Source organism: Lolium rigidum, chromosome 2 (assembly GCF_022539505.1).
Source record: "Lolium rigidum isolate FL_2022 chromosome 2, APGP_CSIRO_Lrig_0.1, whole genome shotgun sequence".
In the NCBI taxonomy this organism is placed as follows: Eukaryota; Viridiplantae; Streptophyta; class Magnoliopsida; order Poales; family Poaceae; genus Lolium; species Lolium rigidum.
Window position 1 is genome coordinate 191,081,616 of NC_061509.1, and position 25,863 is coordinate 191,107,478.

The 25,863-nt window shown below is 46.3% G+C and overlaps 1 protein-coding gene across 1 annotated transcript; it reads left to right on the plus strand.

Moving 5' to 3' along the window:
* Window positions 1–23,820: 23,820 nt before the first annotated feature.
* LOC124687882 (glycine-rich cell wall structural protein-like) lies at window positions 23,821–24,616 on the plus strand. The gene is made up of 2 exons (XM_047221609.1): window positions 23,821–23,966; window positions 24,091–24,616. The coding sequence occupies exons 1-2, from the start codon at window positions 23,882–23,884 to the stop codon at window positions 24,381–24,383; spliced, it is 378 nt and encodes a 125-aa protein (XP_047077565.1). The 5' UTR covers window positions 23,821–23,881; the 3' UTR covers window positions 24,384–24,616.
* The last annotated feature ends 1,247 nt before the right edge of the window (window positions 24,617–25,863 follow it).

The following is a 25,863-nucleotide window of genomic DNA, read 5'->3' on the forward strand; positions in this document are numbered from 1 at the left end:
TGAATTTGAAAGAAAAAGTCATCCTGCCTGAAAGATCGAGATGTCGCCTAGACGGGGGGGGGGGTGAATAGGCAATTACAAACTCTTGCGGATTTGTCTTGTATGAATGCGGAATTAAACTATCGTTTAGTTTACAAGCACCACTAGTAGGAAAACCCTTATAGGCGAAGCTTAGTTCTGTGGCGCACCGTTTTTGGTGCGCCACAGAAACTTATTTTGTGGCGCACGAAGCTCGGTGCGCCACAGAAATAGCTTAATTTTGTGGCGCACCGCTAAACCGTGCGCCACAAAAACTTGGTGGGCCCCACACCCCGTCACCCCCAATCATTGGTTTTACAATTTCTATGGCGCACAAACCTCGGTGCGCCACAGAAATTACTTCTTCGTGGCGCACGGCGACAGTGCGCCACAAAAATAAGGTATTCTCGTGGCGCATCGTATTCTCGTGCGCCACGAAATAAGTTATTCTCGTGGCGCATGCGGTCGGTGCGCCACGTAAATAAGCTATTCTCGTGGCGCACCGTGGTTGGTGCGCCACAGAATTAGCGAACCAGATCTACAAAAGTGAGCAACCTCCCACCTACCACACTACACAAGCCATTCTTCTTCCTCCATCTAGCTCGTCCCCCCTTCTCTCTCATACCATTTTGACTCCACTTTTCACTTGCTTGGGTATTTATTACACTTACTTTGGTTGATACTTAATTGGAGTTGAGGAGAAGGCTCTCCATACTCTCTCCTCCTCTCGAAGTCATCGATCGCGGTCTCGTCTCGGTATCGAATCTAGAAGGTGAGTAGTTGGAGGAGACATACATATGCTTGGAGGAGACATGCATATGCTTGTAGATCTTGTGTGGCCGTCGTGTGTATGGATGCTTGTTGCGGGTGAAGCGCTTGTGTGTGTGCCGGTGTGGTGCATGGATGTTTGCCGAAATGTTGATTCATTTCCGTTTCGGCAAGTTTTGCACTACCCATATGTCCTACTTTGAGGAGAGGTCATGCCGAATTTTTCCACTCCATGTAATACCTTGAGGAGAGGTACGGCCCATGCATGTGTGTGCATTTGGTGCGGTTCTAATTTCCTGTTCTATGTATACCATTTGCAGTGCAAGCATGGTCCTCTCGATGAGTTCCGCTCGAATCTCTAGATACAAGATAGACGCGAAGGAGGACATGATTCGGAACAATAGGCGCCAGATAAGATGTCCGTGTCGATCATGCAAACTCGAGCGCTGGATCAACCCCGATTCCGGACAACCGGAGGAGCACCCTGCCGAGGCGCGGTTTCATGCAAGACAACCAGGCGCGGCCGGCCCCATCAAATGGTGCGCATGAAGACCATGTCGAGCGAGACGACTATCATCATGAAGAAGACTATCATCATGCCGACGGGGACTATCATCATGAAGAAGAAGTCGACGGAGAAGATCATCATGAAGAAGAAGATGCCGGCGGAGAACATCATCATGATGAAGAAGAAGATTCCGGCGCGACCACGCTAATTTCGGCCTTGCGGGACTCTCATGTTCAAGATCTGCTCCTCCAGAGACGAGCAACGATAGAGTTGCAGCTAGAGAGAGAGCCAAGCTGTCGCAAATGGAGAAAGACGGGATGACTCCGATCTTTCCCGGGTGTCGTCCGCAGGATACGCGCTTGCATGTAACGCTTGATTACTCCGCAGATGAAGACGCGAACAAGTGGACCGATTCCAGCTTCAGCAAGAGCTTAAAATTCTGGCACGATCGTCTCCCGGAGGGGAACACATTGCCAAGTAGTACCGAGGAGGCCAAGAAAGTCGTGTGTCCCCTTGACCTACCGCACGAAAAATACCACGCCTGCATTAATGATTGTGTGATTTATAGGTGCGAGTACAAGGACAGAACCACATGTCCGGTGTGTGGCCACGGACGGTACAAGGTTGGGAACAAGAAGGTACCTCGAAAGGTGGTATGGTACTTTCCTATCACTCCCCGTCCGCAGCGGTATTTCGTGGACCCTAAGGAAGCAAAGCTCATGCAATGGCACGAGGAAAGGCAGAAGCCCGAAGAAGATCCGGAGATGGGCTATATGTCGACACACCCTTCGTACGCCGGACGGTGGCAAACATTGGACATCGCCTTCCCTAGGTTCGGGGCGACGCAAGGAACATCAGGCCGGGTATGAGCACCGATGGACTCAATCCGTTCGGCAACCGCAGTAGCACGCATAGCACCCGGCCTCGTGTTTGTATGGCCTTACAACCTACCCCCGTGGCCGTGCACCAAGCAAAGGTACATACACCCGAGTATTCTCATTCAGGGGCCGAAACAACCAGGTGTCGACATGCATTTGTATCTCGGGCTGCTGAAAGAGGAGTTAGACACGTTGTGGAAGACGCCACCCCGTACGTGGGACGCCTACACTAGAACTTATTTCGATATGAGAGCCGCGTTGATCACGACGGTCACGGACTATCCCGGTTACGCATATGTATCCGCCTGTGTGGGCCACGGATTCAACGGCCGTGTGAAGTGCATGGACGATACCCCGCATCTACAACTACCAAGGGATCCCGGTCCTCGAAAACCGTCTACCCGTGTGCTCGAAGGTGGCTTTCGCTTGGATCACCCGTGGAGAAAACGCGGTGATCTCGTTCAATGGTAAAGATGAGCCCGATGGACCCTCACGCCCGAGGAGCGGCGCAGAAATCGATGATCTTCCGAAAAATTGGAAGGAGTGCCCAGCCGCCGGGAAAGAAGCGACCGAAGCCGAGCCGCTGCTCGGTGTATGGAAAGCGAGGTCTGTTTTCCACGACTTGGAGTACCTGGAAGGTCCTCCACACGCCCCACAGCCTCGATGTCATGCACATTACGAAGAACGTTACCGAGAGTCCGCTTGGCACTCTTGCAACTCGGAGAAGTCCAAGGATGGACCGAAAGCAAGATACGATCTTAAACATTTTGGCATCGGGAAAGATCTTCAAGCCCCGATACCGACGATGATGATGATGATGATGATGATGATCAGACGGAAGGGACTCAACGTCTCCGTAAAAGGGCTAAGAAGAACGCGGTGCAGCCTTCCCGCTGCTCGCTTCACAACGAGTCCGGAGGAGCTCGAGCAAGTCTCGAGTGCCTCCTAGGAGTGAAAGTTCCTCACGGTTACTCGGGGAATATAAGCAGATATCCGGACGTAGCGAAGAAGAGGTTCACCGGTATGAAGTCTCACGATTGCCACGTGCTAATGACGCGAGATACTTCCCGTTGCGATCCGAGGCATAATGGACGAGCACGTCCGTGATACGCTGTTTGGCCTATGCAACTTTTTGACGTTATCACCAGGAAGTCGATCGGCGTGAGGCAGCTCAAGATGCTACGGGATGAGATCGTGGTGATACTATGTGAGCTCGAGATTTACTTCCCGCCCGCATTCCGTGATATATGCGTCCATCTCCTTCTCCATGTCGTTGAAGACATCAAGCAGCTCGGCCCAACGTTCCTCCACAACATGATGCCTTTCGAAAGGCAGTAACGGTGTCATGAAAGGATACGTTCGCAATAGGGCCCGTCCGGACGCAAGCATGGCCAAGGGGTTTCTAACCTACGAGTGCATCTCCTTCGCCGAATTATCTAAGCACCGAGGACGACGAGGATCATGTTGGTCTACCACCCAGGACGCACCTCGGGAGGCTCGGCCGGAGTCGGTCACCGCGAGGGCTACCGCTCAGCCCATGTCGGCATTGAAAATCGACGCGACGACTTTGACAGGGCTCACCGGGTCGCGCTACAACACTTAAAACTGACCGAACCTTTCGTGCAAGAGCACAAAAGCATGGTCGAGCAGAATTACATCGATATGGGCCGGCCGAGGAAGCCGGGAGACGTAACCAAAAGCACAACTCCAGCTTCACGCGTTGGTTCAAGCAAACTCAACCGGTTGAAGCACGTAGAAATACGCCTTCTACCGAAGATGAAAAACTCATATACACCTTATCACAGGGACCCGCGCATAACGTAAGGACCTATCAGGGGTACGACATCAACGGTTACAGATTCTACACCGAGGAAAAGGACGGAAATAGTGAAAATCAAAACTCAGGAGTAACTATGCTGTCATACGCCGATGACGAGACTAATGTCAAGGAAAGATTTTTTGGAAGGATCGAGGAGATATGGGAGCTCAATTACTGTGGAGAGACGGTGCCAATGTTTCGTGTGAGATGGGCCAAGAAGGTCGAAAAGAAGGCCGATATTTCACAACCATGGTTATACCCGATGCAAAATCGAAGAACGCATCCGCGAAAAATGAGCCATGGGTACTCGGTAGCCAAGTTGACCAATGCTTCTTCATCACCGATCCGTCGAGGCCTAGCCGTGTTGTCGTGAGGAGGGGCAAGAGGAGCATCATAGGAATGCAAGGAGACGCCAACGAGGAAGACTTGGACAAGAACGGTGACCCGAAGATGGAGGAGGAATTCGACGAGCACTTCGACATGCCTACTACTAGTAAAGTAAGAAGGAAGACCTCCCTACCCTCTAAAGGTTGTCCATTCACGCGAAGAAATCTCAAGGTGGCCGGTATAAAGTATTCAACCGCCAACAACCGAAAGGGCAAGAAGATTGCGAAGAGACGCTAGAGCTCGGAGCCGGGACGAAGAAGATCTTTTTTTGGTGTATGTGTGTGTGACAAGTACATGCATGTGTGTGTGAGAGAGACAAGAACATGTGTGTGTGAGACAAGTAATTTGTAATTGAAAATCTCTAGTAATTATTATTAAATGTTGTGTTGTTTCTTGAAAATGTAACAAAAACATTTTTAAAAAGGGAAAAAAGTAGGGGCAACCAGGGTTCGAACCTGGGTTACCCAAGCCTACCGAAGGCTTGACCATCGGGCTAATGCCGTGTTTCGACGCAACACGACGATTAGCCCAGCTTGTTTACATGTCAGTAGATCTGTGGCGCACCTAGTACGCATGCGCCATAGAATTCCCACCCTCGTGGCGCATGTCCCGCTTGGTGCGCCACGGCACTAAGGAATTCTATGGCGCATGCACAACTAGGTGCGCCACAGCACTTCATCGACTTGGTGAAATGAGCGGCTCGCTCTTCCCCCATCTCTCTCTTCCCCATTCGTATCCGCGTGACGAACCGCTTCCACCGCCGCCTAGCACTCGCCACCGCCGCCTAGCACCACCGAGCAGGAGGAAGAGGAGGAGGAGGAGGACCACCCCGCCCACGCTGCGAGCAGGAGGAGGAGGACCACCCCGCAAACGCCGCGAGCAGGAGGAGGAGGACCACCCCGCCCGCGCCGCGAGCAGCAGGAGGAGGAGGAGGAGGACCATCGCTCGCGCTCGCCATCACCGCCTAGCGCCGCCGCTCGGTGAGATCCCTCCCTCTCCCCCGTGCCTCCCTCCCTCTCCCTTGTGCCTCCCTCCCTCTCCCCCGTGCCCCGGCCCCTCCCTCTCCCCCGTGCCCCGGCCCCTCCCCGCCTCTCAATTTGGTTCTCAATTTGCTTAATTTCTTGTCTGGTGATGTAGTTAATTTTGATTGAGCAATTGACAATGTTGCATATACATATAGTCAAATAGAATTTTGATGGTCAGTATGAATTTTGATGTAGTGCTGCTATAGCTTATGTGGACATTCAATTTATGAATTTTGATGTGTTAGTCAAATAGAAATTTGATGGTCAAGATGAATTTTGATTTAGACAGATGATAAGAATTTTGAAAATGTTTAAAAGAGGGTTAACAGAGAGTCAAGATGAATTACCGGAACTATTTATTGATGAACTATGTATTCATAATGATTCAATTTGTTTGCATAGAATGAATGGCCTGATGCCAAGTAATTGTTGGTAAATATCCATTATAATCCGAATCTTAGTAGATTATGATGATTAATGCTTTGGTTGTGGTTTAATAGCTTGGTGATGCTAGGGGCCACTTCCCAAACCTATGAATGCCTATGATCCTATAGCACCCCAATTTTGCTTCCCCCAAATAATGCATTGGATGATGCTTTCATGAATATATTGGCAGTAGCTACCGGTCACATGTCATGATATACCGTTACCGCTTGGGGTTTCAAGATAATAATGCTACTAGTACATGAAATGCCGCTGTTTGAATTTAGAGATAAAAAGCTACTCGCCTACTATTTGAATGAACAAGCTACAACCTACTATTTGGGAATAAAAATAAAAATGAACAAGCTAATGTTGTTGTTGTTTCTCCTGTCCGTAAATGATGCTCATGCTCACATGTTGGCGTAGCTACCGGTTGGCTTGCTCTTGGTTATGAAGAAGCATATACTCGCCTTTTAAATTTAAGCTTGTATTCTTGGTTATGAAGAAGCATATACTCGCCTTTTTAAATTTAAGTAATTATCTACCAAAAATTTAAGTAATTATGAGTAATAGCATTTTCATTTGAAGACACTAGCATTTCCATATGATGCTCAAGCTTCTGCTATTTAATTATCTCTCGGAATTTTATATGTTGATGTTCTTTATTGCTACCGCTAGCTAGGATTTGTTAGGTTTTTTAATACAAATGAAAAAATGAACAAGCTAATCATGAAATGATACTGCCTAGTTGATTTTGAATGAAATGCTACCGCCTACTATTGAAGTCATTTTTCTAAGTCATTAGCTACTGCCTTGGCTGCACTAAATATGCTAACAGATTGGTTAAAAAGATGCTCCAGTGTTTGTTGTAGTGCTCCGTGTGATTCCTCCAGGTTTTGTTTGATGTATTGTAGATTCTCCAGTGTTAATTTGTTGTAGATGCTCCAGGTTAATAATATTTGTTGTATTGATGCTCTAGGTTAATAATGCCAGCTGTATTGATGCACCAGGTTTTGTTTGATGTATTGTAGATGCTTCAGGTTAATTTGCTCCAAAGAATATATGTCCAGGTTTTCTGGTTTATGGTGGATATGGTGGATATATGGTGTATATGGTGGATATTTTTGCAGGGATTTCATTGAGTTGCCCATTTCTCCCGAAGCGTTGATTAACTTCCGTTTCGGTTGAGAAATGGGCACTCCTACGTAGAAAAATTAGCAAAAGTCATGCCGAATTTTCTGGTTGACTTTTGTACTAACTTGTTGCCTCTTTTTAATGAAGTGCAAATAAACATGTCGGGCAACACTTCTAAGCCCAGGAGCCAGAACGATGAAGCGAGAGAGGCCAACAAGGACTTCGGGAGGGCTACGAGCAGCCCCCGAAGGCCGCCGCCGAGTCGCCCGACGATGAGGAAGAGGGCCGGGACGCCGCCTCCGAGGGAGAGGGCCGGGACACCGCCTCCGAGGGAGAGAGCCGGGGGCCGCCGCCGACACCGGCGACGATGACGATACCTGGGACGACGCCGCCCAGCACCGGTGAAGAGACGGCCGGTGAAGAGAACGCGGCCAACCGCACGGAAGGTGATAGCGGCGGCAACCCTCGGGAGGGTAAGAAGAAGAGGACGGCGAGGAGGGCAAGGAGGGATCGGAGGCCGCAAGTGCTCGCCAACGTCACCGATCATTTCACGGTAGTCTCCGAAAGTGGCCTACCCTTGGAGCCTTCGTGGGTTGCCAAAGGGTACGGCATGCAACTAGGGTGCATCGTCCGTGAAACCGTGCCGATCCTAACTCAGGACCTCAGAAGCAAGGAGAACGAGGCTATCGCCCAATCCCTCCTCCAGAAGCTTCACCAACGATACACGTTCCCGGAGCCGTTAAATAAGAAGGTGGACTCTTTAGCTCTCACGAAGATGAGCACCGCCTTGAGCAGCTGGAAGAACCGGCTGAAGGGAAAGATCGAGGCCGGTGAAAGCCGGGAGAGGATAAGTAGCAAAGACCCGTCGCTCTCCTTAGAAGACTTTAATGCATTCAAGTCCTACTTACGAGTGACGCTGTTAAAAAATGGACCGCCCGGGGGAAGAAAATGCGGGATTTGAACTTAGGGACCCACCATTGCGGAAGCGGCGGTTACCGAGGAAAACAGCCCACTTGGGACAAGGAGGATGCCGAGATGGTACGTCTCGGGGAAAGAAAACCCCTGGCACAAAATCCAGGATGAACAGGCTAGGAACTTTGTCCGGTCCCGCTACTACTTAGACTCGGAAGACGGGGAATTTATTACGGATCACGAAGACGTGAAGGGTTTCGAGAAGTACCTGGTAAGGATAGTTCTATATTATTTCGCTCATCTTATTAGGCAATGAAGCCAAATGGGCTAACCTTAAGTTCCTTTGTCTAAAGGATGAAGAGTTGACGAAGGCTGGCCCGTCGTCCCAGGGGTCGACGGAACCGTGGGACACGCCTTTCAACAAGGGCGATGAACAAGTACAAGGAGAGGGAGCCGTAAAAGCCACCGACGTCGGCTGGCCGTGTGTCCGGCTTTGGCACAAGTATGAAGCTATCCGAGTACTCACGGATCGGATGCCAAGACGAGAAAGTTGGAGAGGAGGTCATCGGCTAAGGATAAATCCGAGGTTCAGGAGCTGAAGAAGAAGGTGGAGTCACTAGAGAAGCTGGTGGCCGAAAAGCCTCGTGGAGAACACGGAGATGATGAACAAGTTATTGGACGAGAAGATCCGTGCAGATCATCCCCCCCGGGTTGATTGAGGGGTTAGCCGCTTGGAATGCGGGAGGTCAAGTGGGGCCGATACATGTGCCCAGCCTTAGCGGCAGCAACTCAAGCTTCCACGTGTCGCCGACGGTGCCGCTCCACCCGACGCCGGCGGCCGGGGCTCCACCGTGACGCCGCCGCAGCTCCAACCGCCGCCGCAGCCTCCAACCGGGTCGCATCGACGCCCCCAACCGCCGCCCTTGTATCGACAGGAGCCGAGATCGACGCCATCAAGGAGGTAAACTCATTAGTTACTCCTTCGCGTCATCTTCTTTAACTATATATGCCTTTCGTGACTGCCATCTCACGATGCCCAACATGGCGCCCCGACTCGGGATGAACAATGCATACTTCGCAAACGGTGGAGCCCGGCGGCAAGTTGGTGGAAGTTGCTAGCGGCTTTGTCATGGCTTCCCGCGTTATGCACGGCGCTACATTGACGGAAGACGTGGCGAAGGTCAAGTTGGTAATGGTAGTGCCGGAGTACCGCTACGCCATCCCCCCTTTCAACCTCCGGCACGAAGAAGGCGAGGTTTTGTCCCTTGGGGATTGCACCTCATGGCTTATGAAATGGCCGAAGAACCAGATTCGTCCGGGGGGGTCTTCCGAGTTGTAAGAGAAGCACCGGCGCCACCTCCCCTATCATCCGGCCCAAGATCGCCAACGCCGACGACACCCTTAAGGAAACGGCGGTCGCCGCCCCCACTACCCCGAAGGAACCGACGGTCGCCGCCGCCACCCGGAAGGAACCGACGATCGCCGTCACCACCGGACGCCACAAACAGCTTGTTGGGAGCGCTACCGCAACGACCGCCTACTAGACGCACGGTACGCCAAGCGGCGGCATCGCAACCGCCACCACCTAAGGTCCAGTGACATGGCGCCACTTGATGGCAATGATGTAGATGATGATGATGACATCGATGCCTACATCAACACCGGCGCCCGCAGCCAAGATATGTACATGCCTCCTATGGATGAACAAGCCTTCCGCACACACGGCGATCAACTTAGTCGTCCCCCTATAGCCACGAAGCAGCCGCCGGTCTTCACGGGTCTTTCTCAAGACACTCCTCCGGAGGCTGGCAATCCAGCTCAAGTCAAGCCTCGCTACCGCTTTCAGCCCTAACACGCTGCGTAAGACGATCATCGGGGATCCACCCAAATCAACCCCAGCAACCTCGAAGCACCACCAACGACCCGAAGCACCACCATCAGCACCACAAGCACCCCCGCAGGTCAAGTGAAGAAGGGAAGGAAGAGAGGAGCCAAGAAGGGCGCATCTTCGAGCCAGCCTGCTCCTAAGAGGATCCGGGCCGACGACATGGTACCACCTACACCGGATGGCTTGCCCCGGTGTCATGAAGCTGGTAAACCTATACTGCCTCCGGACATGGAACACCTCGCAAGTGGACAAATGCTCCCTTTGAAGCACTCTATTCATTATCAAGAGAGCGTCCTTCTTAAAGAAAAGGATCCAAATTACCCGGTGTTCTCGGTCAAGGTGCCGTCCAACCAGAACTTCGTCAATGAAGACCCCGCGGATATCTTCTTCATAGCGTTCGAGGACATCTTCAATCTATTTCACTCGAAACGGCTCGACTATAACTTGGTCCGCCTATACGCGATTAATCTTCAGATGAAGATCAACAGAGAGAGACCCCGCCACATCGCGGTAGCGGATCCCTACTACACGCGCGATAGCCAGCTCCAGGACGGCTCAAGGACACGGACCAAGGCGGTGCGGTACCTCCGTAACTTCATGCTCATGCACAAAGAGAGCAACACCATTCTTTCTCGCCTCGTCTTTCCCGAGTAAGTACACATCCGCTCACGGCCGTCGTAACTTATGCTTTCTTATATATTTCTTCCATTGCCGATCATTTCCAACATTCCATTTCAATTGCATGTGTTGAGCAGGGACAAATACCGCACACTCATCATCCTAGATCCAAAGTGGTCACTAGCCCAAGCATTTCGACTCGTCGAGTACGACGACGAAGAAAGACTACACGAGAATAAGGGGTGTTCTCGATGAGGCTATCCTTGGCTACTCCAAAAGTGGAGGCACCTTCGACAAGAATGGGCAACATATCAGGCCGGACACTAAAAAGATCGGGTTCAAGCACGTGATCAACTTCCCTTGTATCAAGCAGCCAGCCGGCAGCATTAAGGAGGCCTTCTATGTCCTCCATCACCTTAAAGGGTTTGTCGAGGATGCAGAGATGATGTCTCCGCCACCTAGTAAGCGAGACCCCATTAAAATGTCGAGGGAAATCGTTGATGATGATCTTAGAGAAGACTTCCATCGCATCCAAGTAAAGCTCTCGGAAATTATCTTACAAGATGTATCCAACGGATCGGGGCTCTTACACGTAGCCGAGCGTTGCCTAAGAGGGATATCGAAGAACGCCTACATAAGCAGGGTGATGGAAGGACGTGGACGACGAAGGACTTGTACAAGCCGTTCCCGGAGCCGCTCAAGAAGACGTCTCGTTGACCGAGGCCGTGTGCCTAGCATTACTTTGAATCGATAGACAATTTGCACCGTGTTGTAAACTAAATTTGCTTAATTTGCTCGAAACGGTGGTCGTCGTTGTTGGACTTCAGTTACTATTGTAGTCGTTATCGTTGAACCATATTACTTATGTGATACCGATGCTATATTTCTTTTAGGTTTATTATTATTTCCTTGCTTTAATTCTTGTGAATATGTATGCATGTGAACCCTCTAACTCTTTCCATTGCGTTATATACTAATATGCCTTGTGTCCATAGAGATGACGTACTACGTCGTGTTCGAGGGGAGGGTTCCAGGAGTGTACGAGGAGTGGGAGGAGTGCAAGAAACAGTGCACAAGTTCAGCGGCAACCGCTACAAAGGGTACCCGACTAGACACGAGGCGGTTGCCAAGTGGAGGGCGCACCAAGCTAACAAGAGCAAGATGAAGACCTTCCTTGTGCTCTCGCTCTTGCTCACCATCGTCGCGGCGGTACTCTATTTCATCCTAGTGTAGGCGGCGGCCGGTGTCACTTCGTTTGTATCTAGAGATGATGAGAACTTTCTTAATTTGCATGGATTATGAGTTGTATGGAGCTATATGTATAACTCGATCGGGCTCTAAGTAATGTGATGATGATGTGATGATTATATATGTCCATATTATATCTCGTCTATATTATATCAGTATATAACCTGTATACGGTGTATAAAACCAGTATAAAACCCGTATAATACACCAGGGAGCACAAAATCGAGTATACCCGTACATAGTTCCGTGGCGCACCAAAAAATAATTCCGTGGCGCACCTGTTTCCGTGGCGCAGCTACACCACATGCGCCTACGTAACTACTTATTTCGTGGCGCACCGGCCCGGTGCGCCACAGAAACCTTATTTCTGTGGCGCACGACCAGGTGCGCCACAGAAAGCTTATTTTTGTGGCGACGTTTCTGTGGCGCACCTCCCATGCGCCACAGAAGCCATTTTTGGTGCGCCACTGATGAGGCTTTTCCTACTAGTGCACAAACCCTAAATATGCTAAGCTCAACTAAGTGTAACAATAGCAACTAGAGCTAAGCAAGATAGGCACAAGATATATGTAGCACAAGTGATAGCAAGATATATGTACTTCAAGCACGATGGCTATCACAAGGAAAGAGAGCTCGGGTATAGAAATAACCGAGGCACGCGGAGACGAGGATGTATTCCCGTGTTCCCTTGCTTTGCAACAAGGTACGTCACGTTTGGAGGAGTGGAGGTCCCACGAAGGATTCCCCGCGCCACGAAGGCTCACCCTATTCTCCGAACCACACCCACGAAGGATAATGGCCCTTTCCTTATGGTTAGCTTTTCCTCCGCTCCGGAGATGGCAAGCTCCACAACCACTTCACAAGCTCCACGAAAGAGAAGCCCGGGCCTCTTCACAATCTTCTTGAAGAGATCACCGGAGCACCAATCACCAAGCCAACTAGGAGGTCACCCTCCAAGAGTAACAAGCTCACGGTCTCTCACTCGAACAAATCGTGGTGGAGAGCTCAACACTATGCAATGATGCAAAGCAAGAACACCGGAGGTGTTCAAATCCTTCACACTCAAATCCCACCAAAGCAACGAATGCTAGGATGAGATTGGAGAGGAAGAACAAGGGGAAAAGTCAACCAAAGACTCCAAGATCTAGATCCCAAGAGATTCCCTCACTTAGAGAAGAAACGGTTTGGTGAAAGTGTAGATCTAGATCCCTCTCTCAAATCCTCAAATATGAGCAAGAATGGTTGGAGGATTCAAGGGGAAGAGCAAGTTCTTCAAATAGTAGCAATGGAGGAGAGAGAATGGGAAGAACTAGTTTAGCTCAAGGTGGAAGAAGCCTATTTATAACTAAAGGGGAAATAGAACCGTTGGGGAAAAAACAAGTGAAAAGGGGAAGAAAAACGGCCCAAAAGGTGCCCCGGCCGGCTGCCGGCCGGCCGACCGGAGCTGGCGCCGACCAGCCCAGCCTGGGCGCCCGGTCGGGCCGGCCCACCGGCCGGGCGGGGCGGCAGCAGCGCACGGGCGGCGGAGAGCAACGGGGCGCGCGGGGAGGTGGGCCGCGCGGGGGCGCCTAAGGCCCAGCCGGGCGGGAGGCCGGCCTGGCCGGGGCGGGAGCCGGGAGGCCCGGCAGGCGACCGGCGCCTGGGCCGGAGTGGGCAGCCAGGCCCACTGGAATCGCCCCCGGTCGGACCGGGGCCTGTGCCGGGCAGGCCGGTGTGTGTCCCAGTCGACCGGTCGGAGACCGGGCAGCCGTCCCCCTTTTTCTTTTCTTTTTCTTTTTCTTCTTTTACCTTTTCTTTAATAACTATTGCTCCCGAACTCCGATTAACATGAAACCAATTTTGTTTGGAAGATAACAACGAATGCTATCTAATAGAAAGTGAAAACCCAAGAATCTGTAGGAGGGGATTTTATCATGAATATAAAAGGTAGAACCTTATATCATGAATAACCGGTAAAATCACCCAACCTCGAAAACGCAATAGAAGATGCATGCGAACTCCGTTTCGATGAACTTGGGCTTGTTGTAAAGCTAGCAACAAGCTCAAGAACCTCACATAGAGAAACACCAAGAAGCAATAAGGATATGCAAAGTATGCAAAGGATTGAGCTCCCTAAGACGATGTGATCAAGTTACCCAACCGAAAGCCCCTCTTAATAGTGCGGCTATCTATCCTATAATCCGGTCTCCCATCATCCACCTTGAGACCGGTAAAAGGAAAACCTAGCAAGGCCATACCTTTGCCTTGCGCATCCCGCTTGATCTTGATGATAACTCTTCAAGCTCTACACAAGCCGGAATGCCTCACTTGATCAATGTTGCTTCGTGAAGACTCACAAATACTCCCCCATACACTATGATGGGAAAGCTCCATTGATGCACATCTTCACATGTCCATTATCACCAAATGGACGGCAAGCTTCAAGCATGTGATCCACTTGAGATGCTCATCTTGAACTTGCCCAACTCAATCCTTGTATCTTCTCATACTCACATAAGATAGAGCATGGCTAATATTGAGTTCCACATAAGAACTCCATCTTCATTTCTTCTTCTTGATCATATCACATATGTATCTTCATAACCGATGATCTTGATGCCAATACCCAAGGTATACCTTTATCTTCATGGCATCCATACTTGAATCCAACACATGGAATACAAGTAGTACCTATGGAATATTCCTTCATATAAACTCAATGAAAACATTGGTCCATAGGGGTTGTCATTAATTACCAAAACCACACATAGGGGCAATGTACCCTTACAATCTCCCCCATTTTGGTAATTGATGACAACCACAATAAGAGGGTTTATATAATGAATATTAGAAACAAGTACGCAACTTATCCGAGAATAAGTTGTATAGAAGAGGTTGTATTTGATATGGTCAAATAACACAAAGCTACTAGCCCATATCAAAACCGGCTCTACTCACACAACTACAACAAATGCAAGAGATGTGAGTAGAACCAATATATATAGAGAAAACTCCCCCACAATGTATGCACGTGTGATGAACATGAATTCATTGCATATATTGTCAAGATTAACCTTTGGGATAGTTTCCACTATATATATACAACCATGCAAGACATATAAATATGGAATGCATGAGAGGCAGAACACTTAAGCACAAACCAAGCTTAAGTATAAAACCAATCCCTTAAACCCTCTAAACTTCTCCCCCATTGGCATCGAGTGTCAAAATGGGAGAAAGATTTAGAAGGCCAATATAATGTGAGTTCCTCCCCAAAGTGTGCACTTCTCATAATTTGAGTGGAATCAAGTGCACGTATCCAATGATGAATACTTGAAGGAAGTCAAACTATATTGAGGATCAAAGATTGCATAAAGATAATATGGTGAAGTGAGCTTCAACAAATAAAGGCAAGCAATCAAGGATCCAATTGGACAAACAAAGATATCATAATAAGAGAGATATGGTGCTCTAAAAATAAGAAAGCTCCCCAAGGTTCGTGCACAATTTATAATGTTTGCATTTGAATACAATATGCACAAACATGGAATCCTCACTCCCTATATATCATTTAGAACACAACTAAGATAAAGAGAGTATGCTTATCAAGAACAACTTTAGTCCAACAATTACGAAATATGAGTGCAAGAAGGAAAACAAGTAAACTAAGCACTCATAAATCTTCTTTACCAACAACACTAAAATCAAAAGGATAAGAAGATGGTTGGCAAAGAACAAGGATATCAAGGTGATGGATTAGCGCTCTTATGTATATGAGTTTCTAAAGTGGACAAGTGATTCATAAAGAAACATGCACACACAAGAGGTTAACAAAATAGATAAGACAAGGTATCCAAGATGAAGTCATAAAATATACCAAAGGATGTTTGCTTAATAAAGCATATATATATAGCCTCTGGCTCCAATTTTCACTTATGGTATATGAATGAGCTTCAACCAAGAAAATCTCAAAAACATCACAACTAACAATAAGGGAAGTAAAGCTAGTTGGAATGTTTTGAGAGAGGCAACAAGTATCACAAATACGGATTTATTTCACAATTTCATCAATATTGTACACAAGAGCTCTTTGAGGAATTGATATGCAATAAATTGCTAGAGGGCATATTTGTGATAGGTGAATCATAAAATATGATATATATATATATAACCTATCATATGCATCTTCTCAAATTACTCAAGTGTTCAATAAGAAGTTTTACTTTAAAAGGGTTTTTCAAGAACCGCAATATTTTCGAAATAAATAATTTCATGCCAAGATACAACCTACAAGAGGTTGGATGCTATATGAGAGTGCATGAATAAGATACTTGTTACCGAGATGGCAATGGCTTGATGTAGTGGATAAGAGTTCATCGATCATCCTAGCTTGACTCCAATCCTCATATGGTGACAACACCTTCCTTATAGATGAGACAAGCCTCCATTGCATCTCCAATGTACCTAAAACATCATTCAAGTACATCTTGGTCCCCAAACTTATTGGGTCCAACATGGTTAGACTAACCACAATATATAGAACACACTCCATATAAACATGTGCATATTTAGATGAAATTCGAATTTCATGCACATCTTAGCCATTTAGGATTTGATGGAGTATATCCTACATAATGGATCGAAAGAAAGAAAGCATGCTACAAGCATAAACAAATTACATATAAGCATGCACCAAAACCTTTTAAAGATCCAAGAAAGATATACTTTGGACAAAACACCAAAAGAATTAAATAATGCATAGAGGTGTCACAAAACAAATTTGTTGTCCAAATTATATCTAAGAAGCAAATCACAAAAGATTTGTTCAACAAAGTTCAACAAGTGAACTAAGAAGAAACCATTGAGCATAGAGGATGAAATAAAGCAAACATGCTCAAGGATTTATCTCATTCAAGCAAATAAATCATGTAAGAAAGAATGAGATAGCAAACTCCCCAAAGAGCAAGGTTCAAACAAAATAAACCAAACCCTATACACTTTTCACAATGGCACAATGTACCGTAAGGAAAAGATTTGTCTTCCAAAACAAACACTTGATATGAATCAAGAGAATTTATCAAAAGATTTTTCAAAGGGACAAGGAAGACACATGGGAGCAACAAAGATTTGTTGGAAATAAAATAAGGCAATAAGAAACAATCCAAGGTGAAGATGATCCATGAATTCAACCACATACAAGGTTATCAATTGTCAAAGACAATGAATATATTGGACATAATTTCCGGTGGTGAATTGACAATGATAGTAAGGATCAACTTCACAAATAAAGGCATAGGATAAGTATATATAATTAAGCACTATGCACGGATGAAGATTCTTGATGGCTTCAATTAGTCAAACAATCACGCACGGCAATGATTAGAATAACTTGAAGCAAACGGTGTCCCAAATAAGATATAGAGATATGTATTTGAGGAAAACCGTACCAAGAATTTCTTACTCAAACAAGAACCAAAAGATGAGCAATAAAAGCTTTTTACTACAAGTGGAGCTTGTTTGAGCAAACATGCCACCTAGGATCAAGATAATTACGTGTATCAACACTAAGTGGCATAACCTCATATGTTCACATTTTCTAGGCTTGTGATATGTACATAACATATTACTCCCCCATAATGTGATAAGTCATTTCTTCTAAAACAAGAGGCAACTAAAATTCGACTAGAGATGATTAATGGACATTAGAATTTGAATTTCTCATGAGTATGACACACCACATAGTGACTAGATAATCTTGCAATATCAATACTAAGTGGTGGTATCCATGTACACATATTTTAAAGAAAGAGAGATGCACAAAGCATATCACTCCCCCAAAATGGGATGTTCCATTAATCACTTCAAAGAGAGCCAAATAAGATATCATCAAGATGCATTAGGCTCACAACAATACACAAGTATATGATGAGTCAAACAAACATACTTGAATACACAAGATAGGTAAGTAAGACACAACACATACACACAAATATTTGGTACAAAACCAAACATGCAAAGGGGCAAGTAACTTACAATAAATATGATGAGTTGAAGTATAAGTTACCGCAAGGAGGAACATTGGATATAAGTTATAGATGATAATCCATACGACTTGGCTTGGTAAAAATATAATATATGAAGATCCCTTAATTCTTCATGAAGTAGCCAAGTCTCCAATGCCCTCCACCTACACATATTGATCAAATTTGAGCTTGTTGGTCCCCAACCAAGTTGGGTCCTAAGAGGTTAGTCACAAAAGGCTTGGCAACCCAAATGATTCTTTTCTTGAAACCACTTTGAGTTCCAACAAACTTGGCAAACACATTGCCATTCTTATCCTTCCCTAGAGAAAAATCATCATCAACAATTATAGGGTTAGATAAGGTACCACCTAAGCAAGAAGAAGCAAAGTGCCCCTTCTCACGGCATAAGTAGCAAGTGTTCCCCTTTCTCTTCTTTATTGATTTCTTCTCTTGGGGAACAATATCTTGATTCTTCTTGGGAAGTGGCCTATCTTCAACTTGAGGTCGAGCATGAGCTTGACCTTGACCTTGTGGCCGTTTCCCTTGTTGTTTCTCACTCAAGTGCTTCTTCTTCTTCAATGGGCATGATCTAACATGATGCCCTTCAACCTTGCACTTGAAGCAAACCAACTTGGCCGGATCCTTGACTTTGTCTCGGCCCTTCTTCTTGTTGCTCTTGCTCTTGGACTTGTTCTTGTTATTGGAGTTGAATCCAAGTCCACTCTTGTCATTGGGAGATTGTTGCACACTTAGCATCTTGTCAAGTGCGGATTTTCCTTCATGACGCTTTTCCAAGTTTTTCTTCAAAGAAAGAACTTGGGCCTCGAGCTCTTTTATTTCCTCTACATGGTTAGTAGAAATACAAGTACTAGAGGAAGTAGAAGCTTCATTGTTAGAGCAACAAGGCAAGGCAAGTAATCCAACACAAGGTGTATCACTAGTTTGACTAGATGGATTACAAGGACTAGCACATGGCAATATAGCATTTGTAGTAGAGATTGTGCTAATGTCCACATGAGGCTCACAAGATGTTACCTTAGTGATACTAGCCTCATGAGCTAACTTTAGCTCATCGTAGGAAGTTAGAAGATCCTCAAGAGAGTGTGAGAGCGTTTCATTGCTTTCTTCCAATTCCCTGCAATTGCTAGTTAGCAACTCAAGTTGAGCCCTTAGCTCAACATTCTCCTTTAAGGTAGATGCTTCACAAGAATTAGAGTTAGTAGCACAAGCATCAACAATAGTTTTCTCATTTTCATGCATATAGGATTCAATTTTTTGTGTAAGCATAAAATTAGTATGCTTCTCATCTTTTAGCTCATGCTTGAGGAGAGTGAATCTCATTTCCCCATTTTCAACATGGGACTCCAACTCCACTATGGTTTTCCTATATTTACTCAAGGTATCCATAGAGTGTTCGAGATTAGCACGAGCTTCTTTATTACCATGAAGAGAAGCATATACCATTGCCATATTATGCACCAAGATATTATATTCTTCATCATTATCATCATCATCACTCTCATCATTAGAGGAAGTGTTAGGAGTCAAAGTAGGAGATACCTTTGATCCATTTGCCATAAGGCACATGTGCATACGGGAGGATGAAGATGAAGAAATTCTTGAATCCTCATTTGAAAACATGTCTTGATCCATAGAGTGTTCGGTTTCCTCTACATTGTTAGTCAACAAGCAACTAGAGGAAATAGAGGCATTTTGATTATGGGAGCAAGACAAGGCAAGCATATCATCATGGGATTTATGTAAGCAATTTACACATGATATGCAAGGACTATCAACGCAAGCATGTAGATTATTTTCAATGCTAGATGTGTTTAAGTCCAAAGAGGAAGCATTGCAATGGGATAGAGATGAAGAATCATCACTATTGAGCACAATATCAACATTACAATTTTCCTCACCACTCACCATATCATTACCTTGTGTCTTGCAACACGTTGGTGAAGTGGAAGTAGATGATATATCATCACGGCCGGAGGTGGAAGCAACTTGGAGCTCTTCATGATGTGAAGAGGAAGAGAGCTCCTCGGAGGCACCACCAACCAAATGAGAAATGGATCCACCAAACATTTCTTTAAGCTTGATCCACATCTCATGAGACGAATTTCGCTTTATATATATCAAGAACCTACGAAAATCGGGTCTCAAAGAGAATAAAAGCTCATTAGATACTTGAGCTTCAAGATGTAAGTTTTTCTCATCCTCTAAAGATAGATTTTGAGAATCCATCGGAGGAGAAAAACCGACATCTAGAAATTGCTCTATATGTGGACACAAGGTCCGAAGCTTACAAAGCAAGCAATTTCTCCACAAAAGATAATTTGTGCCATTAAAGATAATTGTGTCATTGTGCACTAAATTACTAGCCGACATCTTTACTCTCAAGGCGGTGAAGCCTTAAACAAGGAGAGACCTTGCTCTGATACCAATTGAAAGATCGAGATGTCGCCTAGAGGGGGGGGGTGAATAGGCAATTACAAACTCTTGCGGATTTGTCTTGTATGAATGCGGAATTAAACTATCGTTTAGTTTACAAGCACAAACCCTAAATATGCTAAGCTCAACTAAGTGTAACAATAGCAACTAGAGCTAAGCAAGATAGGCACAAGATATATGTAGCACAAGTGATAGCAAGATATATGTACTTCAAGCACGATGGCTATCACAAGGAAAGAGAGCTCGGGTATAGAAATAACCGAGGCACGCGGAGACGAGGATGTATTCCCGTGTTCCCTTGCTTTGCAACAAGGTACGTCACGTTTGGAGGAGTGGAGGTCCCACGAAGGATTCCCCGTGCCACGAAGGCTCACCCTATTCTCCGAACCACACCCACGAAGGATAATGGCCCTTTCCTTATGGTTAGCTTTTCCTCCGCTCCGGAGATGGCAAGCTCCACAACCACTTCACAAGCTCCACGAAGGAGAAGCCCGGGCCTCTTCACAATCTTCTTGAAGAGATCACCGGAGCACCAATCACCAAGCCAACTAGGAGGTCACCCTCCAAGAGTAACAAGCTCACGGTCTCTCACTCGAACAAATCGTGGTGGAGAGCTCAACACTATGCAATGATGCAAAGCAAGAACACCGGAGGTGTTCAAATCCTTCACACTCAAATCCCACCAAAGCAACGAATGCTAGGATGAGATTGGAGAGGAAGAACAAGGGGAAAAGTCAACCAAAGACTCCAAGATCTAGATCCCAAGAGATTCCCTCACTTAGAGAAGAAACGGTTTGGTGGAAGTGTAGATCTAGATCCCCTCTCTCAAATCCTCAAATATGAGCAAGAATGGTTGGAGGATTCAAGGGGAAGAGCAAGTTCTTCAAATAGTAGCAATGGAGGAGAGAGAATGGGAAGAACTAGTTTAGCTCAAGGTGGAAGAAGCCTATTTATAACTAAAGGGGAAATAGAACCGTTGGGGGAAAAAAACAAGTGAAAAGGGGAAGAAAAACGGCCCAAAAAGGTGCCCAGCCGGTCGCCGTGCCGGCCGACCGAGCCGGCGCCGACCAGCCCAGCCGGGCGCCCGGTCGGGCCGACCCACCGGCCGGGCGGGGCGGCAGCAGCGCACGGGCGGCGGAGAGCAACGGGGCGCGCGGGGAGGTGGGCCGCGCGGGGGCGCCTAAGGCCCACCCGGTCGGGAGGCCGGCCTGGCCGGGGCGGGGGCCGGGTGGCCCGGCAGGCGGCCGGCGCTCGGGCCGGAGTGGGCAGCCAGGCCCACTGGAATCGCCCCCGGTCGGACCGGGGCCTGTGCCGGGCAGGCCGGTGTGTGGCCCGGTCGACCGGTCGGAGACCGGGCAGCCGTCCCCCTTTTTTCTTTTCTTTTTCTTTTTCTTCTTTTACCTTTTCTTTAATAACTATTGCTCCCGAACTCCGATTAACATGAAACCAATTTTGTTTGGAAGATAACAACGAATGCTATCTAATAGAAAGTGAAAACCCAAGAATCTGTAGGAGGGGATTTTATCATGAATATAAAAGGTAGAACCTTATATCATGAATAACCGGTAAAATCACCCAACCTCGAAAACGCAATAGAAGATGCATGCGAACTCCGTTTTCGATGAACTTGGGCTTGTTGTAAAGCTAGCAACAAGCTCAAGAACCTCACATAGAGAAACACCAAGAAGCAATAAGGATATGCAAAGTATGCAAAGGATTGAGCTCCCTAAGACGATGTGATCAACTTACCCAACCGAAAGCCCCTCTTAATAGTGCGGCTATCTATCCTATAATCCGGTCTCCCATCATCCACCTTGAGACCGGTAAAAGGAAAACCTAGCAAGGCCATACCTTTGCCTTGCGCATCCCGCTTGATCTTGATGATAACTCTTCAAGCTCTACACAAGCCGGAATGCCTCACTTGATCAATGTTGCTTCGTGAAGACTCACAAATACTCCCCCATACACTATGATGGGAAAGCTCCATTGATGCACATCTTCACATGTCCATTATCACCAAATGGACGGCAAGCTTCAAGCATGTGATCCACTTGAGATGCTCATCTTGAACTTGCCCAACTCAATCCTTGTATCTTCTCATACTCACATAAGATAGAGCATGGCTAATATTGAGTTCCACATAAGAACTCCATCTTCATTTCTTCTTCTTGATCATATCACATATGTATCTTCATAACCGATGATCTTGATGCCAATACCCAAGGTATACCTTTATCTTCATGGCATCCATACTTGAATCCAACACATGGAATACAAGTAGTACCTATGGAATATTCCTTCATATAAACTCCATGAAAACATTAGTCCATAGGGGTTGTCATTAATTACCAAAACCACACATAGGGGCAATGTACCCTTACACTGCCAGAGAAACTGAGAGAGTGGGTGAGTAATATATCTGAAACCGTCTCCACTTATTCCGCCTGGTATTTTGGATTCTAGGGCCCACGCGTTAAATCATTTTTACAAAATCCCTTATCTTTTTCTTCACACGGTGGTCATCATCCATCTCTAGCCTAGGGCTCTGATGCCTGGCTTTACTCGCCGGCAACCTAGGAGAAGACCCTCTCGTTTTCTTTGTTTGCTTTGCGACCGAGTCGAAGTCCCCACAACCAACAACGACCAACATCTACCTCCACCTCCCTCACATTCGGGGAGCGAGTGACGAGACGATGACGACCATAGGTGTGGGCGCAGAGGAGGGCCTACACGTAGACGAAGGGGGCATTTTCCTGTTCAATAGGTGCGGTGGATGGATAGAGACGACGCGACGGTGGTCAACCATGGCTAGGGAAAAAAGTGAAAAATAAAATAAAAAAGAGGGGAAAACGAATACATTGTGGTGGCCTACAATATTTTTTATTTTCCTAAATTTCGTCAAAATGGCCATTCACGTCAAATGGCCGAGGAACCTTTTGAATCTCTTCTATTACCAGTAACATGGGGCGCAACAAACTTCGGCACCGGAAAGTAATTGACCTCTTGTAGTGCGAAAAGTATCTTCGGCTCCTAAGAACCAGTGATCCCATGGTTTTAAAATATTTTAAAATGACACTTACAAGTTTTGAAAAATATTGAAAAACTCCATAGTCAATAATGTAACCTACAAGTATGCAAAATCACAATGTGCCTTTATATTGTGGCTACATAATAATTATATAAATCTTCTGAAATTTTGAAATTTGAAAATATATGTACTCAGATGCACATGTTTGTCATTTTCCATGTAGCTTAGAATATAAAATGTTTAAAATTGATATTTTTCACGTTTGTGGAATGTATTATGTTGGCTACATCGAGATTTTTTTTCAATTTTTCTAAACTCCTAAATATGATTTAAATAATAGGATCACTGGTGGACCGAGAGACACAGATCTCCACTCCTAGCAGTTGAGCAATTAACTGTTCATGCATCATGCTGCCGAGTCAAACTTGACGTTCCATCCACTCTCACAATGTCCACGGTTGCAGTGCAGATAAGATAGCGCAGAGCTCTTGCTACGTGAATGCACGAAGACGTTAATGCATGGCGTCCATCCGCCAACTGCTAGCTAACGCTCGGGGCCTACATACATCCACATGCACGGCGACGACGATTCGCCAACTTGCTCCCAGTGATACTATTTTCCCTCCTATCTCGATTGTCAGAGGCCCTTCCTGATCTGCCTATAAATACGCTTGCTCTGCATGCAAAGCTTCTCATCAAGCTATCTCAGACATACAGTCTCATAAGTCTCATAATACGGATACATAGTGAGGAGAGGAGGAAGGATCGACCATGGCGACATACAGGGGTTTCCTGCTCGCCTTTGCTCTCCTGCTTGCTGCTGCTGTCCTCGTCGCCTCGGTTGAAGAAAAAACTCGTGAGCTAGCTTTTAACCCATCGATAAAAATTAAAAAAAAAACTAGTTGCTGGTGCTACTGCTACCAATTAATTTTATGCTCAATTTGCACACATATGGATGCTTATATGTGACCTTGATGCAGAGGCCAAGAAGGAGGAGCCCACGGCGGACCTGCAGGACTACTACCGTGGCGGCGGAGGCTACCCTGGCCGCGGAGGAGGCGGTTATCCTGGGCGTGGAGGAGGAGGGTACTACCCGTACCCTGGCCGCGGAGGAGGCGGCTACCCAGGCCGTGGTGGTGGCGGCGGCGGGTACTGCCGGTGGGGCTGCTGCGGCCGCGGGTACTACGGCGGCTGCCGGTGCTGCGGCCGCTTCGACGAGATGCCGGAGCCTATGTACCGTCCTGAGGCGGAGGGAGGTGCACAACTGAACTGAGCGCACGGCACCCACGTACCTGGCCAGCAGTTTGCTCAATAAATTAAAGTAAGGTGAATGTATAGTACGTCCTGTGATCTTGTAGAACGCAGCCGTGTGTTCTTGCAAGGTTATGCATATGCTGTGTGACATGTGTGCTAGTTCAGAAGACTGGTCAGTAGACGGATGTATTGTAGTATTGTACTTGTGCTACGCTGTGCTTTGATCATGTGTGGAATAAAAAAGACATGCGAGAATAGCTGCTTGCTCTCCCACGCTGTGCTTAGTTAATTCTTCCTTCTGAGACCATAGAATTGCAGTAAGGAAAATGAACGAGTAGGGATTTGTGGCTCCTGGCTCGAGTGTCGCTTAAATATTGAAAATTATATTTAGAGTGGAATGGTCGAATAGCAAACTAAAAAGTTATGTACCCGGTAATTTCGTGCTATTTTAAAAATATTATTATTATTTCTTTAATTCCAGAAATAATAGGAGATTTATACCTTCTCTTGTGAATGCAAACTACGGGAAAACCAGAAAACTTGGTTCTCAATTCTTTGTGAAAACTCGTCTTCGCAATAGGGTCCCGGGGTCAGCGGCACACCTCCTTTTCAAATGCCGCTACTCCGTTATAATTTGAGCCATCGTGAAAGATTAGCTAGGCCTCCAATCTTTTGAGTATTCGGATTTGTTCGCCTTCGAAGACGTCAAATCTTGTTGGTTGCACATTGTTCAAGCTCATGCCGGAAGGAGGATGGCAATGGGGACGCTTGTCATGTTTGTTTCATGGGAGCTTTAGAATGAATGAAAAGCCAGGGAGTTCGAAAACTCAAACTCCATCCCACAATTTTTTTTTGCGCGTATTAAGTTGGAGGCAAGATTGTGGATTATTGCCAGGTTAAGAATTTAGCATGTTTTGTCGGGGGAATAGGAATTGTTTTTTTTGTGTGTGTTTGTTGCCGTCTGGCATAATATGATAATACTTTGTGCACATGCTTCATCTTATTTAATGAATTAAGGAAAATAGTTTGCCTTTATTTTGAAAATAAAACAAAAACCATGACAAGAATTATCTAACGGGTGAGTATATATTTTCCCTTTGACTGGTCGTATAGTTCACTTTTGATGTTTCATCTTTTTTTTTGTATATGTTGGCCCCTCGCCTTTATAACCGGACAACTAGATTCAAGAGGTATCCTTGTTTACATGGCATGATTTTTCACCCGGCCTATCACATATCAACTTGCCATGTTGACATATATATTTTTTCCAACAGGGATTGCTCCACTTTCGATTACTTGCATAACTTGAAATACATTGCCCAACAACAAATGTAGGGAAATTCAAAAAAAAGGAACAAAGGGGAAAGTTGCTAGCATGAAAACCCGATGTAGGAACATTGAGTTAATTTTGGTGCCATAACAATGGCTAATTGAAAGAAGACACTGGTGGAAAAAGGGGCTTTGGTCGCGGTTGGCAACTGCCATTAGTCGCGGTGGCC